Raw genomic sequence first — 15,824 nt, forward strand, 5'->3', positions numbered from 1 at the left:
ACAGCAATTAAGGCTAACTTCCCTGATATTGGTAATAATTTACATAATATATTGCTTAGCATAGAGCTTGTAATTTTAAATGATTCATAGGTTGCATGTACTTTTATTGTGAATCAATATTATTGCATTTTATTAGAGTAAAGCATCATGGGAGCTGATCGCATGCTATTTTTAGTCAGAAAATTAATTTCATAATGGAGATGGTAATATCCATATTTTAACCAAATAACTTAAAATTTGTGGTTGGCTACTTGTATTTTATGCTTTCTATTCTTCAGTTAGTATTTAAAACATTCACAGTTCTGTCTCCGAGAAACTGTATCTGTATGAAAACTACAAGTGATATGCGCTGTCAGTGTGACTATCAGTAGTGTCAAGTGAGCTTATGGGCAAAAGCAAAAAGATCAGAAATTGGGTTGATTTGGAAAAAATGAAGTTTGCATATGTAACATAAAATGTTTTTCTTACTAAAGTATAAAGAAGGTGGGGAGATCCTTACTGTTGCCTGGTCTCGTGACCTCTTCTGTGCCTGTAGATAGTGATGCCATAACCTTCTGGATTCATTAGGGACCCTTATCTAGTTTCATTGCATCCCAGTCCCAGATCAGGGTGCTATGGCAACAGGACTGGGTGGAGGAATGCAAGAAGAATTCTGAAAAACACTTGCAATCAGTGTGTCTGTTGGAACCACCCTTATCCATAGCTCCCCCACTCTGCTCCCATCTTTAAAGACGAATGCCTCAGCTCTTTCTCAGCCCGCTGCTGGTACCTGAGAACTGTCTGGGTTCTCTGTTACTACTTTTTTTGTCCATGTCTAATCTGCCATCTTCTCATTTCTTTGCCCAGATCTGTGTCTTTGATGGTTGGTCAAAAGATAAGCAAAAATAATTTCCAGTGTATATTCGCCACTTGTAAATTTTTTTATAAGAGATTAATATAACATGAAATTTCTTTTAGGTTGTTACATATAATACCAGAAGTAAAAGAGCTACTTCTTAAACTTTAGTTTTTAAACTATTCTTTTAAACTCTATCATGTTGCAAATACTGTGAATTGAATAGTTTTTAATATAATGGACTTTTAAGTGGGTAGGGGTCAGGAGTGAGAACAATGCAACTTTAAAAAAAACTGCACAAATCTGATTAGATTCAATATTGTCTCCTTTTCACTTTCTGCTGAAAGCCATCCTAAAGATAGATTATCTCAAAATTATTTTGAACTTGAAATTACCATTTTTACTTTCTCTCTCTGTTTCATTTTTATTGTTTTCTCTCTCCCCTGGTGCCCTTTTCAGTTTCGTCAGGCTGGGGAGAAATGCCTAATGTTCATTCAAAGGCTGAAAACTCTTGGGGAGAGCCATCCTCCCCTTCTACCCTGGTTGATAACGGCACAGCAGCATGGGGCAAGCCGCCCAGCAGCGGCAGCGGATGGGGGGACCAGCCCACCGAGCCGGCGGTGACGTTTGGAAGAGCCGGCGCCCCCGCGGCCGCCCCAACCCTGTGCAAACCAGGTGAGCCGCGCTGCCTGCCTGCCCTGGGTTGGCCGGTTCGAGATGGACCCAGGTAGTCTGTTTAGAGGGGTACTTCTCACTGAATTTTAAGAATTAGTGTTTTAGGACGCTCTCCTCATTTTTAAGTCTAACATTAAACTAAAACTATAAAGAAATATTACCCTGTCTGATACATGAACACAAGGGAGCTTTTAAGAGAAGTCCATGTTCTCCTTTTTACAGAAAAATAAATACAAGGATCAGAGCAATAAAGCTTAGCTGCTCGATGGTTACTAGCCTCCACGCTTCTTCAGCAGTGTTCGCCTACCTGCCATTCAAACTATTTAAACTTGCTGTTTCACTGAGCAAGGTGGATAAGGCAGGCCGTTTTTCTTTTTGAGATTAGGTTTTGAAACGTACATTACATAACAGCAGTCTGACACTTGCTTTGCTTTCAAGTAAACAAAATTCTGCTTTAGATTCTCCAGGTTTATGCTTTTTCTCTCTTTTTTTCTTTTCTTAAAAAGAAAAACCATGCTGTTTTCCTCCCATTATCTGAAAGTATAGTAAGTATACATATAAAATGTACATCCTTACAAATGTCCAGATCATGTTTACCAAGTGGAATCCTGTAATGTGTGGCTGTTTTGCAATGTGATACTTACGACAAGAGCATGAATATATTTGCTGATTTAAGTCTGGTATTAAAATTAATTGTTCACATGGCTGCAGAAGCTCGGTTTTTTTTTTTTTTTTGGACACCATTAAATGTCTCCAATCTTAAAATGAAACTTTATTGTTTTAGTATTTTGTTACTTTGTTAACACTGGATAGTATGCTCTGTATACCAACCATTCTGCTGGATTATTTATTTCATTTATATTACTTCTTGTTATACATCTAAAGGATGGGGAGCTCCTGGGTATTTAGATTCAGGCGCTGAGGTAGTATATTTGTTTTTATAATTTGTCCTTGGAGGCCTAATTATATGCCTGTCCACCTTGTAAGCCTCATGTCTTCATCGTCTTACAGACTCTAGCTAACAGTACTGTCACCTGATCTTTGTCCTTCTTCAGATTCCCCAGCAAGTGAAAATTTGGGGTAACTTTTATACCAAGAATTGCTTTGTATTTTAAGAAAGGAGAAAAATAATACCCTGAAATCGAAACTCAGTGTTCAGCTTGCAGCTCCCTCTGCCTATAGCCTCAGCTGTCTGCATTCTGTCATTCTGGGAGCATCTCCTGGGAGCCTGTCAAAAGCGCAGACCTGTTGGGCCCAACCACAGACCGCTGCATTTCTCCTGATCCCCTGGCGACTCGGGTCTGGTCGCGCTGGGGGAACACTGGTCCACATGACATACCACATGACAGGCAGGATAGTGACGCTTTTCAGGACTCTGCGTTTTACCAGCCGTTCCACATCATGCAGAGGCTGCCACCTTCGGTAGCCCCAGGATTTACTGTTAGAATGTCCATGCTTCGAAATGACCTCTAGTTGGTTAAAGGAGTTTGGAACAGCACAGGCTACAAATAGCTGAAGTTTGAAGAAAAAAATAGGTACACATATACATGTATATTACATTAGTAGAAAATTTTCTACATTAGTAGAAAATTAAATTCTTAGGTCTAAGGGAAACAAAGTAGTAAAAGGTAGGTTCTGTACACCCCTTTTGTCCTGCCTCCCCCTAAATGATGTGATAGGGCACCCTTGTCTGCTTTGGGAATGGTGAATCTGATACATTCGTGTTCCCTCTCTTTCTAGCTTCAAAATCTATGCAAGAAGGCTGGGGCAGCAGCGGGGACGATGCGAACCTCGGTGCCGGTCAGTGGGAAGACGAGGACGGGGGCATGTGGAACAACGCCGCTTCCCAAGAAAGCACCTCTTCCTGCAGTTCCTGGGGAAACGCCCCCAAAAAAGGACTCCAAAAGGTGCGTGCAACACTAAAGGAAATAAACTCTAAAAATCAGTGGTGGTACTTAAAAACATTCAGTTTCAAGGTGGTATCTCCAGGTAACAGTGACAGAGAGATCTGAGGTTCTCAAAATGCTCTCAGGACCCTGGTGGTCCTGAGGCCCTCTCAGGGGGTCTCTGCCGAGCGTAGAATGGGGTTTTCCAGAGACTACGTGCCATTGCTGTCACAGCAGAGCAAAGGCAGGGCCAGATGGGTGAATCCAGCTGCTTCTGTGAAGCCGGACAGTAGAGAGATGTTCAGTCAGGTACGACAATGCCACTCTTCTCACTAAAAATTTTTGTTTTAGAAAATATAATTATTTTCCATTACAAAACATTGTTATATTAACATATAATATCTTTGTTATGGTTATCTTTAAACAAATTAATACAGTTTTTAAAATTTCTCAGTTTTAATTTCTAATACAGTAAATATCAATAAATACAACCCATATAAACAAAACTTCTTTAGGATCCTCAGTTTTTAAGAGAGGTAATGGGGTCCTGGGAGCAGGAAGTGTGAGAACTCCCCAGGGACTCTGTTCTCTGCACCCAGATGCACAGCCTCTGGAAGAAATCAAGTGAGGTTCACAGCACAGATGCACACCAAGACAGCTTCCAAGTAGATCACAAATTCAAATATGAAAGAGAAAAATGTAAGAGAATTTTGAAAACTATCTTGGCGAGGAAGAGGCCTTTCTAACTATGACCAAAATCTAAAAGCCATGGAATGAAAGGCTTATAAGCTTCAGTAAACATAAAAACTATACCTGATAGAAAATTTCATCATCAAAGTCAAAAGACAAATAACAAACTGGAAAAAAATATTTGTAAGTCATAGAGAAGACTCACCTTCCTGATAAATAGAGAAAGATCCTAGAAACTGTTTTTTTAAAAAAAACCCCACCAGTAATCCAGCAGACAAATAGCGAAGAATGTAAGCAGGCGATCCATAGAAAAGGAGCACGAGTCGCTGTTAAACGTGTCAAAGGATATTCAACTTGCAGAAGAGAATTCAATTTAAAACAACATAAAGAAATGCCAGTTTTCATCTCTCAGCCCAGCAGAAATCCAAAACACGCCGTCTTCGCAAAGCTGTAGGAAAACCAGCACTCTCGTACGTTGCTGGTGGAAATGTAAACTAATGTAACCCAAAATGGAGGGCAGTGTGGCGTCATCTGTCGAAATTACAGATGCGTCAGCACTTTGACACAGCCCTTCTGCTTGTCAAGGGACAGCAAAAAAATAGTAACTTAAATGCACATTGATGGGGTAACTAGTTAAATTATGCTACATCCGTATTATGAAAAACTAAAGTTTTTTTTAAAGAAACTAAACATTGATATGAAAAGATCAACGAAATATATTGCTAAGTGAAAGGCAAGATACAGAGAATCTGTATAGCACAACCCCGCTTTTGGGGGGCAGGGGAAGAGAAGAGAAAATGGGTGTGTGAGTGTGAGGCACACACGTACTCGTAATGGCCTCTGTTGAATTTAAAATTCTCTGGAAGGATGAGTAAGGAGAGAAGAACTCAGCGGACGGGCCCTGGGGCGGGAAGAAGATGCTTCCATGTGCCCCTTTTCTCTGCTTTTGAATCATGTGAATGTATTATCCGTTCAAAAATTTTTCAATTTGAAAACCATTCAATTAGCAGTAAGCAGAACCCAGAAACTAAAACCACGGCTTTTTGCTCATAAAGAGTAGGAATGATTGCAGACTTCAAATTAAGTCTTTTCACAATCAGGCTGGCAAATAATCCTGTTAATGATGGGACCAGAAACACCAAATTGATCAGTTTAAATATTGTATATTCTTGGCAAACCTGGCTCTGGCCACAGAGTAATGATTAAAATCACCTCTAGAGAAGCCACTTCCTTGAGGAGAGTGAGCGTGTTAGTTTACAGTCACCCCACATGCTCCGTCCTGTGATTGTGGCAGGTTCAGTTTTTTTTTTTTTAAACGATTTATTAATTAATAAATTCATTCATTAATGACACATTCTTTTCCCAGCCCTAACTTCATCACTGCCAATTGTACTTTTTTTTTTTTTTTTTTTTTTTTAATTTATTTGGCTGTGTTGGGTCTTCGTTTCTGTGCGAGGGCTTTCTATAGTTGCGGCGAGCAGGGGCCACTCTTCATCGCAGTGCGCGGCCTTTCACTGTCGCAGCCTCTCTTGTTGCGGGGCACAGGCTCCAAACGCGCAGGCTCAGTAGTTGTGGCGCACGGGCTTAGTTGCTCCGCGGCATGTGGGATCTTCCCCTTCCCAGGGCTCGAACCCGTGTCCCCTGCATTGGCAGGCGGACTCTCAATCACTGCGCCACCAGGGAAGCCCGCAGGCTCAGTTTTGAAAGCACTGTGAAGAATCCTTTGTATATGGTAGTAACGCCCTGTTAGATCCCCCGCGTGGCAGAAGAGCAGGAGATTCTCGAGGGGCCACGTCTTGACGCTCAGCCCTTCCGCGGGCCCTGCCGCCCCCTCTCCGTCTCGCTGCCCTTTCCTTTCCGCTGGACTCCCTCCTTTTGTCTTCATCCTCTCCCTCACCGCCATTTCCCCGCTTGTTTTTTTCCTCCGCCCTACAGGCCATAAGTGATGAATAATTAACAAAATTAATAGGTTTTTTTTTTGGTCCCTTTCATCTTGTCTTTTCTGTTGGAACGAACACCCTGTATTTTGTCATCTTTTAGAATAAAGCTTATAAAAAGGCAAAAGCTATGTAATTTTTAGTAAACTTCATATGGTTATTATAGGGTCGTGTTCAAGGGAGCACTTACTATGATGATTTGATAATGGAAGCGGTACATATTTGTGATGAACTAAATTCATTCTCTGGGGAAAAGAAATAATTATCTTGCTTTTTTAAGTCCATAAATGGCACACATATGCCAACCTCAGAAGCACCCTGAAGCGTTTCCTAGCACGAGCCGCCAAATGCTGTCGGGGCGATGTGGAGCACAGCATTGCTCAGCGGTAGCAGAGACGCTGTGACGTGTAAATCGACACGAATTTTAGGCATCTCCCATTTCTGGAAGAAATGCATTAAAGCGTGGCTCATGGCCTTTCTCCTTCCCACACTTGGTTCTAGGGCATGAAAACATCTGGCAAGCAGGACGAGGCCTGGATCATGACCCGGCTGATCAAACAACTCACAGACATGGGCTTCCCGGTGACTGGCGTCTTACTTTACTCCTCCCGCCATGTGTCCTGCCCTGCATGGCCCTGTTGTGTCCTGCCCACCTTTGTCATGTGTAACACGGAAGGAAGACTTGGGGGATGAGATTGTTGGCAAAACCTAACTCGTAAATTCCCCTTTCACCTGGGCGCTTCTGCTTAGGGATCATTGCTTTGAACTGCAGCAAAGATCCACATCATTTCTATCAAGAAAGGTGTGAGAACCTTTTCCTAGAATAAAAAATGATGTGGGGTTTTTAATTTTCATTGGTTTATACAGTTTTATATTTTCTTTTCATCTATAATTAAAAGTGAGTTTCGTTCGTTTATGCAGTACATTGACCAAGATCTCAAGAGAAAACTTGGTATAAAGTACTAAAGCCTCGTGTCCAGATAAAGAATCCTAACCAGAACTATTTGCTTCCTGAGTTTCAGATCGTGTGTAGGGAGAGTTGGAAATCTTAGGGTCTTCTTCTGAAAATGCCTCCCAGTCTCTTCAGTGCCTAAGAGCCAGTGGCAGGAGTTCAGACCGTGAGCAGTACCTCCTGTATCTGCCACGTAGCCCCTTCAATATCTGCCACCTAGCCCCTTCAAATGTCTTCTTTCCAAATCTTTATTCAAATGAGTGTTTACCTTTTTTTTTTTTTTTTTTTTTGAGTGTTTACCTTTTGATTGCTGCAGATGTCCCTAAAGGATGTGTCTAGAGTGGCCCCAGACTGGAGCAGGGGACCACATACTTCACGTGGGGCGCAGGCCCCTGACCCTGTGCGGGCGCGGCCGGGGGCCCAGCCTCCCCACGGGTGAGGTGATAGGCCCACACTGGCCCTGCAGTGCTTCAACACCATGCCCAGCTTGGTTTCGGCCTCCACCGAGACTAGTCTGTTTCAATCAGAGAGATGATTATCAAAATGAACCTACCTGTTTTGTGTCATGTTGTTTTTACATTTTTTAGTGACAAGTAGTTTACAGCAGAGCCTAGAATCTGACTCTTACCGTGACTTCCTGCAGCTGCCCTGGGAGAGGTTTCACCCTGCTGAACCACAGAGTCAGAAACAAGACTCTCCTGGCACTGGACATTTGGGGTTTAAAGTGTGAAATACAAGTTCTTCCCTCTAAAAATCAATTCAGTACATTTTCTTATTACAAGTATTTTTTATTTAGAAGATATTTATCTCTAACCACAAGGAAGAAAAGTATTTCTAGTTCCAAAACCTAACAATATTAGGTTAATATCAATCACTTCCCTGAGTTAATAGTGATAGAGCTCTTTACAAGCTTTTGCTTTTGTTAACATGCAGTCCTAGTGAAAACTCTGTTTCCCTCCACAGAGAGAGCCAGCTGAAGAGGCCTTGAAGAGTAACAATATGAATCTTGACCAGGCCATGAGTAAGTAAGATGACATACCTAAAGCACACTTTTTTTTTAAAGATACCAGTTTGTGAGTTTTCATGTTCAGAGTCGTGGGTTAATGGTTGAATACGTGCTGGGGAGACAGGACCACCCGCAGGATGTGCACCTGCCACGGGGCCAGTCCCTCAGGACTGGTGGGCGCTGGGGACAAATGGCCAAACACCACATTGAACCGCGTTTGCTTTTTCTGTTTGTTGGGGTTTTTTTTTTTTTTTTTTCATTTTTGCAACAAATAGATGAATTTTTTCTATCTCCATCTATTTTGAGGGGGGGAGATAGTGACCCTCTTGGAGAAAGGCACTGGGACCACGTGCCCACCTCGTTGGGCGCTGAGTCAGCTGTTATTGTGCCACGCCCGGCAGGGCTTGCTCAGGGCCCCACGGGAGCATCGCCTGCTGGCTGAGAGACGAGAGTTACTGTCAAGGAACAAGCAACCCTAGTTCTGGAATTGCTTTAAAAATAATATCAATTATGTTAAATGTTTACATGTAAAATACAGCTGATTCTCATCATTCGTGGTCCTTATGTCCTGTAAAGTCCCTGCAGACACTGAATCAGGAAGTACTAAACCCTTGCTCCTCGGGGACATACAGGGTTGAGGTCGTCTGAGCCTCTGGCCACAGCATTTTTGTCAACCAGTCAACACGTAACCTTGTTTTATGTGTGTTTCTGTTTAAAGACACCGTATTTAATATGTATTTCTCACAAATGATTATGTGCCATATTTCTTTATAATAAAGCATTAGCTACGAAGGGTTGAACATCCTCCTGACCCTGGATACCGTGACCATAGATTTTGTTCCCTTTTCGACTCACACCAATGCCGTGAGCTATCCTTTTTTTAAATAAGTCATCATCTTGTGAATCCACAAATTGAGCCACTTTCCATCTTTTCTGAAGCTTCATCTCACACTGTAGACATTACTTTAGCTCCCCCCGCACAGCCTTATACACGATGGTGACTTTCTCTCCCTGTTCCGGCTGCACTGCCCTGTTCATCAGCTGAACTCGGCCGCCTGGGCAGCGCCGCTGCAGCAGCTGCTGAACGAAGCAGGCACCGTGCGGCCTTCTTGCGCTTAGGACACTAGACAGCACATTGGCTTGGGGACCATGGGGACCACTGCGATGACCAACCAAAAGCAGAGATGGCCCTGAATACACCACAAAAGGACACCTGTCGCTTTGTGAGAGCCTGATCTGGGAATGTGTGTGTCGGGGGCTCAAATTCTTCACCGCCCCACGCGTCCACAAGTGACCCAAAAGCGCCATAATATTGATTTGGGGGCTACGAGTATATTTTGGCAAGTAGGTGAATTCACAAGCTCGGAATTCACAAATAATGAGGATCAACTTTATTATCACATGCAAATGCCAAATGGGTGGTATAAGCTGCCGGGACAGAGGGAATCGGTGTGAGCTGGAGGGGGTTAGTCCCGCCTCCTCAGAGCCGTGAGGCAGCGCAGAGTCAGAGAGAGTGGAACAAACACCAGCCTCTGAATCGGAAGAGCACAAGGACAGACTCCGTCTGGTCTGCGTTGTGTTGTGTCCCCGACATTCGGACAGGCCCTTACAGCCAGTAGGGACTCAGCAGGTGGAGACCGATGGCCGTGAGGCGGGGCGGCCAGGGGAGGGCCCTCTTTGGAAAAAGAGGCGACAAGTCCCAGGGGAGAGGAAGGGCCTAGCACCACAGTGGCAGAGGTGGCCGGCGTGGCTGCGAGGGACGAGGCGCAGGGGCCAGACCGCAGGCTCCCGGGCGCGGCCAGAGCCAAACCGAGGCCCCTGTGTTCTGGGGGGTGAGCGTCTTAACTCCTTCCCGGAGGCGTAGGCTGGTGCCCGTCTGTGCTCAGAACGCGCAGCCGAGCCCCGAGGCGTCGCGTTTCAAGCGCTGCTTCTGTCTGCTGTGCCCCAGGCGCTCTGCTGGAAAAGAAGGTGGACGTGGACAAGCGTGGACTGGGAGTGACCGACTACAATGGGATGGTCACCAAGCCCCTTGGCTGCCGCCCACCCATCTCCAAAGAGTCTTCCGTGGACCGCCCCACCTTCCTGGACAAGGTATGAGTTTAGGTGGCTTTTTGTTTGTTTTTAACAAGAGGTGTTTTTCATTTTCACTGTGTTGGATTAAAAAGTTATTGGGCTATAATATTTAAGTGACTTTTACCCATTTGTCTAATATATGTGAATGTTTAACTCAAAAGAGGTTGTGTTATATTTCATATGATGGGACTAGGAATAAAAATACTGAAATTGGAAACTGATTTTCATGTTAGCAGGTGAACTTGGCTGCTTCAATTTGTCCAATAGACAAGGGTCCATCACATTTCCGTTTTACGGTCTTACTTTATATGCACAGTCCTTCCCACTGGAAATGATGTATTACATGTCTAATCTCAGGAAAAAGGGTCTAGAAGTGGTTAGGCATGGGCACCCATGTCTCGTGGCCCTTGCTTGGATGGGCTACTTCAGAGAACACGCAGGGGTCTGTGGGAAAATCCCCTTAGATGTTTCAACAAGTGTAGTCGCCAGTTCATTCCCCTTAGTATTGTCAGGCTTGGCGCTCCCTCTCCAGGTTGGTGTGACCTCAGGGGGGGAAACAGCATCCCGTTAAAATCAGTCAAAATGTTCATCCTTGAAAACAAAGTGGAAGCAAGAAAGGACAAGTTTAAAGCAAACAAACAGCCTAAAAGCAAGCTCCTAGGAGAAGAGATGAGAGTTCGTCTGTTCTCAGATTAGCTGTGTCCTCTGCCAGCTCCCCACGGAGTGGCGTGCTCGCCTTGCCCGGCGCCCCTGTGCCCAGAGAAATCGGAATTTCAGACAACAATGAGTCGTTTTTGGACCATATTTATTCTAAGATGTTATTAGTAGTTTATCTGAAATTCCAGTTTAACTCCGCACCCTGTATTTTTATTTGCTAAGTGTGGGACCCTGACTTATTTCCGTATCTTTAAAATGTGAGATAATACTACAGGTTTGGGGACTTCCCTAGTGGTCCAGTGGTTAAAACTCTGCACTTCCATTGCAGGAGGCACGAGTTTGCTCCCTGGTCAGGGAACTAAGATTCTGCATGCCGCATGGCATGGCCAAAAATAGATAGATAGATAGATAGATAGATAGATAGATAGATAGATAGATAGATAGATAGATAGATAGCCAAAAATAGATAGATAGATAGATAGATAGATAAATTTTTTAAAATGCTGCAGGTTTGTTGTGAAGTTAGATGAGATAAATTTACAAAGGACCTGGCACCCAATAAATGTAAAAAAATAATAATAACAAGATTTTTGTCTGTTTTATAATTTACCTTATTATTAGGTTAAACCATATGAAATCGCTGTTTGTAGGTCAAAAACATTTGAATGTCAGCAGATTTCAACCTAATGTATACCTAGAGCCTTGCTAATAACTTCTCAAAAGGAGCCTCTTTATTTGAAAATGGTTGTAAAGTGTTTTCCAAGTAAGACTTTTTACAGTGTTTGTCTCTCTCCTGATTCCTACCCGTAGGCAGGGTCAGTAGTGATGAGAATATTATAAGCTGATATGTGTTTGTAAAATAATTGTTAAAATGAAAACAGCATCTTAATCCTGTTTCTCTTTTTTCTTTTTCCCCTCTTCCTTTTGACCATTTCTCCATTTTCCTGTCCACACGTTTTTGATCTTGTAATTCTTTGTTCATCCGCATCCCTTTCTGTGTCCTGGGAAACTTGTGCTTTGTGTGCGGACGGGCACTGCACACAGCTCACGCTTTCTTTCCCCAATCAGGATGGCGGCCTCGTGGAAGAGCCCACGACTTCACCATTTTTGCCTTCACCAAGCCTGAAGCTCCCCCTTTCCAACAGTGCACTCCCTCATCAGGCCCTGGGTGGGATTGCCTCAGGGCTGGGCATGCAGAACTTGAATTCTTCTAGACAGGTAAGGCGGTTGGTAGAGGGCCACCGTGGTCTCTCTCGCTTGCCTTTAAGAAAGTGTGTTTGACACGCAAACTTTCTTATTTTTAATTAATGTCGGCATTTGAGAATATAACTGAATATGTAAAGGGAGCTGAAATATTGTAAGAGTTTCCTTTCAAGTGATGTACTGCTATCAAGAATTGAATCCAGTTCTTGAAATTTAACCATGTTATAGGAAATGCTTCAAAATTATATTTATTTTTACATGTAACTAAAACACCCTTGGTACTAAAGTGCTGCTAGTGAAATGACATAGACCGCAGAGCAGTCTTCACCTGCCTGATGCGTTCACAGGTCCAGGCAGTGCCGTCCTGTCTCTCCTGACAGTCGAAACCTTAAACGCATTGACCTGCAGGAAAACGCCATACTCTCCCCTTTTTCCCAGAGATAGAGGTGACGTCTCCTGCAGGTTCTCAGTGGTTTTCAGAGAGCGATGTTGGCCTTGTTCCCTGCCTTTGACGCTCTTGGGGAAGGTGAAAGTCACCCTCAGACGCCCCTGAACGGAGGGGCCTGGGGTTTTGCACGACGGCCGCTTCGTGTCACTTCTCCCCCGGAATGAAATGATACGAAAGCGCGTCACGCTCTTCCCGTCCACAGAACTGCTCTTCTTGATTTTCTCCCCGGGGAGGCTCACATACACACAGCTCTGAGCCTTCTCTTCCAGCGATGCTGTGGGATTTGGGGTGGCCGGCGGCAGTTCTCGGTGGCGCCCCATCCGCGTGATCCTGGCCGTCTCTTGTTGCCCGCTGGGCCGCGGTGCCAGTTTCAGCTCTTCTGCTGTCGGGAAGTCAGCGGCCTGGCCGGCGGGCCCCGGGGGTCAGATACCCAGTCAGGAGAGTAGAAAGAAGCACTCAAATATATAGTTATTATATTTAACACAAATATATGTGTTAAACACAAATATGCCTGGAGTTGTTCATGTATTCAGTTTCAGGTTTGTTGAAATCATAATTACATTTCCTTTTGGAAAATGTCCTGTTCTCCCAGGTTAGTGGTCCGCGCACATGATGCCCTTTACCCCAGCACAGACGGTGCCCACACAGCTGTGCCTGCCGCTCCTGTGCCTGGCTCTGTGTAATTATAGGTTCCTGGAACACGACGGCCTTGTGGGGGGGCACTTAAAACTGGTTCTGTGGGCGGCTTCTGTGATTTAAAGACATAGGCAGGCTTCGCGGGCAGATCTTCTGTCATCTGTACCCAGTTTAGACAGCGCTTCTTAAACATCCCCTTTGGTACACGTTGAGAGCGGCAGGAACAGGTGCAGCCTTGGCCCCCGGTTGCTCCCGGGCGACTGTGTAACGAGCCCTCCGCCTCCCTGCAGACACCGAGTGGCAATCTGGGCATGTTTGGCAGCAGCGGAGCAGCACCAGCGAGGACCTTGCAGCAGCCGCCACAGCCGCCCGTGCAGCCCCTGAGCTCCTCCCAGCCCAGTCTCCGTGCTCAAGTGCCTCAGTTTCTATCCCCTCAGGTCAGACCCGCATCCGCGCTACACTGAGAGCCAGTCAGCCCGCCCGTGTTACCCTGTCCGTCCCACCCTCCTGCCCTGGGAGGCGTTTCCAGAGCAGCTCCCCCAGGGCCCCCACCCCACAGGCCAGGGCTGGGCCTCCTCCCGTCAGAGTGCTGTTGCCAGTGACACATGCCAGTGATGGGACTTCTGTCCTGGTCTTGAGATTACTCGGATGAACCCATTGAATTCTCCTAGGTTGGTGGGAGAGGAAAGTGAAATTGCTTGGGACGTAAAAGAAAATTCTTAGAAGCAGTGAAGGACTGAGTAATGCTTTAGTGACAAACTAAAAGTGACAATATATAATAGTGTCTATATCACAGACTTTTTAGTTAAGTTTATTCTTTAGTATTAGATCGTTTTAAAAAAAAAGAGCAAATAGAATTAAGGAAAAGGATATTGTTGTTTCACATAGCTCTAAAGCCTAATATCAGCTTTTTTTCATATTAATATTGTTTACTTTTAGAACATTTCCATAATTTTTGACTTTGGACTGAGTTTTTAATTACAGTGTTACAGTCCTTACCCCTTAAAAGAATATTCAATAATAGATTAAAATGGTAAATCGGAGAATTCGCTGGAAGTAATTATTCCTCCACAGTTGTTTGACCTGAGATCTGTGCACTGAGTTGAGATGGCTGAAATCTGGGTAAAATAATAGTAAAATTCATTAAACAGGATACACTGTAAGCTGCTACAACAAAGAGACCCCGAAATACAGATGCTCAGACTTGACAGACAAGTAATTCTCCCCCAAGCAACAGAGCAGAAAGTAGCAGCTCTGCCTCGGCCGTTTCCCGATGACAGGAGCGAAGACGAGAGACATACCACTTCCACTCATGTCCCACTGCCCAAGCCTAGTGACATGGCCACCCCAGCTAAGGCGCAGGAGCAGAGACGGGTCCTGGAGACAGAGAACAGCCTTCCGCACACTCAGCAAGCCAGCGTGTCCCGAACGTCACTCATCTGTGTGCTTCCCACGACTGTTACATAATGTGTTTTCTTTAAGTTGACTTGCCTTCTTAATTTAGATAAATTTATTCTTAAAACTGAACATATCCGTCATAAAGAGAAAAAGCAACATTTTTCTAATACACGTTAGACGACTGTAAAAGATACTCTTCCGTGCTCTGCATAAAACCATCTTGCGTAAATGCTGTGATAAGCGTACAGCGCACGCCGTGGAAAACACTGAGCTGGCCAGTGCCAGGCCCCTGACGGGTTCAAGGCAGTGAATGCCAGTTGAGCAGGGAGACAGGCTGACCGTCGCGGTCAGGGCTGGCCGGCCACACCAGTGCATGTGCCACATGGGCGGCTGGGCAGCCGGGCCCCCTGAGAGGAATGGCTGGTCCCACGAGCAGGGGGAGACCACTTCCCGAGCGTGTCAACTTGAGAAGGGATCCCTGCCTGCCCTGGAACGAGGCCCTCCGGTCAGGTGGCCGCGGTGCCATCTGCCAAGCTCCTGCGGGGACTGGTCCGAGGCGCCTGTGTGAGACGCAGGCACTGGCCTCCTTTGAGGAGGCTCGAACTTCCTCCCAGAGACCACGCCTTCGCCATCTCCCACCCTTAAATGATGCCCACTTATCTTCATTTCGACAGAACGTGAAATCAGTTACCGATAGGAGTAACCCAGAGCCTTAGAAAGTTAATTCGTAACTAAAATATTTGGAGGAAGAAATCTCTTTCTTGCCTTCTGACTTTACCTCCCTCCCTCCCTCCCTTCCTTCCTTCCTTCCTTCCTTCCATATTATCCACAAAAGCATGTTAACTACTAATGTTAAAATGTCTGTAAATTTTTTAATGGCTTTTGAAGTTCACTGAGACAAATATAACTGTCATTTAATCAGCTTTGAATCTCAAAAAACTGCACAGACAAGTAAATGTTTGAATAGAGAATTCATGTCTAATGGTTCATTTTTTTGTTAACAGGTTCAAGCACAGCTTTTGCAGTTTGCAGCAAAAAACATTGGTCTCAACCCTGCACTATTAACCTCGCCAATTAATCCTCAGCATATGACGATGTTGAACCAGCTCTATCAGCTGCAGCTGGTGAGTGGGTAGATCTGCTCGGGTTCGAGGACAGAGGAAGGGCCTTCTCCCCGTGAGCCCGGGGATGTGCCAGCAACATGCGCGCCGGCTGCAGCAGAGCAGTCACTGTAACGCTTTTCTTCACGTCAGGGAATGTCATTGAGACTTTCGTGAAGTTTGTAAGCTAGTAAAAGAATTAGGAAGTTCTTCACTTAAGGGTGTTTCCACTAAGCTTTGTGGATTCTTTGGCGCCTTCGTGATCACAGTCTTCCAGATCTGACAGTTAGGGTGTCTGTTAGCTCTCAGCCAGCCTTCCTCATCTGAA

At 44.8% G+C, this 15,824-nt stretch overlaps 1 protein-coding gene across 8 annotated transcripts in view; it reads left to right on the top strand.

Annotated features, from left to right (window-relative positions):
• The window catches only part of TNRC6C (trinucleotide repeat containing adaptor 6C), an 87,161-nt gene that overhangs the window by 50,866 nt on the left and 20,471 nt on the right, over positions 1 to 15,824 (top strand). For 5 of the 8 annotated variants that reach the window (XM_036836832.1, XM_036836835.1, XM_036836837.1 and 2 more), the window contains 8 exons: positions 1,295 to 1,510; positions 3,251 to 3,417; positions 6,525 to 6,605; positions 7,939 to 7,996; positions 9,930 to 10,072; positions 11,756 to 11,929; positions 13,289 to 13,435; positions 15,401 to 15,520. In XM_036836832.1, coding sequence (XP_036692727.1) covers positions 1,295 to 1,510; positions 3,251 to 3,417; positions 6,525 to 6,605; positions 7,939 to 7,996; positions 9,930 to 10,072; positions 11,756 to 11,929; positions 13,289 to 13,435; positions 15,401 to 15,520 — 1,106 coding nt within the window. The remainder of the gene's footprint in view (positions 1 to 1,294; positions 1,511 to 3,250; positions 3,418 to 6,524; positions 6,606 to 7,938; positions 7,997 to 9,929; positions 10,073 to 11,755; positions 11,930 to 13,288; positions 13,436 to 15,400; positions 15,521 to 15,824) is intronic. The other 3 variants (XM_036836836.1, XM_036836833.1, XM_036836834.1) reach the window with 2 other exon arrangements.

The sequence above is a fragment of the Balaenoptera musculus genome, chromosome 20 (assembly GCF_009873245.2).
Source record: "Balaenoptera musculus isolate JJ_BM4_2016_0621 chromosome 20, mBalMus1.pri.v3, whole genome shotgun sequence".
In the NCBI taxonomy this organism is placed as follows: domain Eukaryota; kingdom Metazoa; phylum Chordata; class Mammalia; order Artiodactyla; family Balaenopteridae; genus Balaenoptera; species Balaenoptera musculus.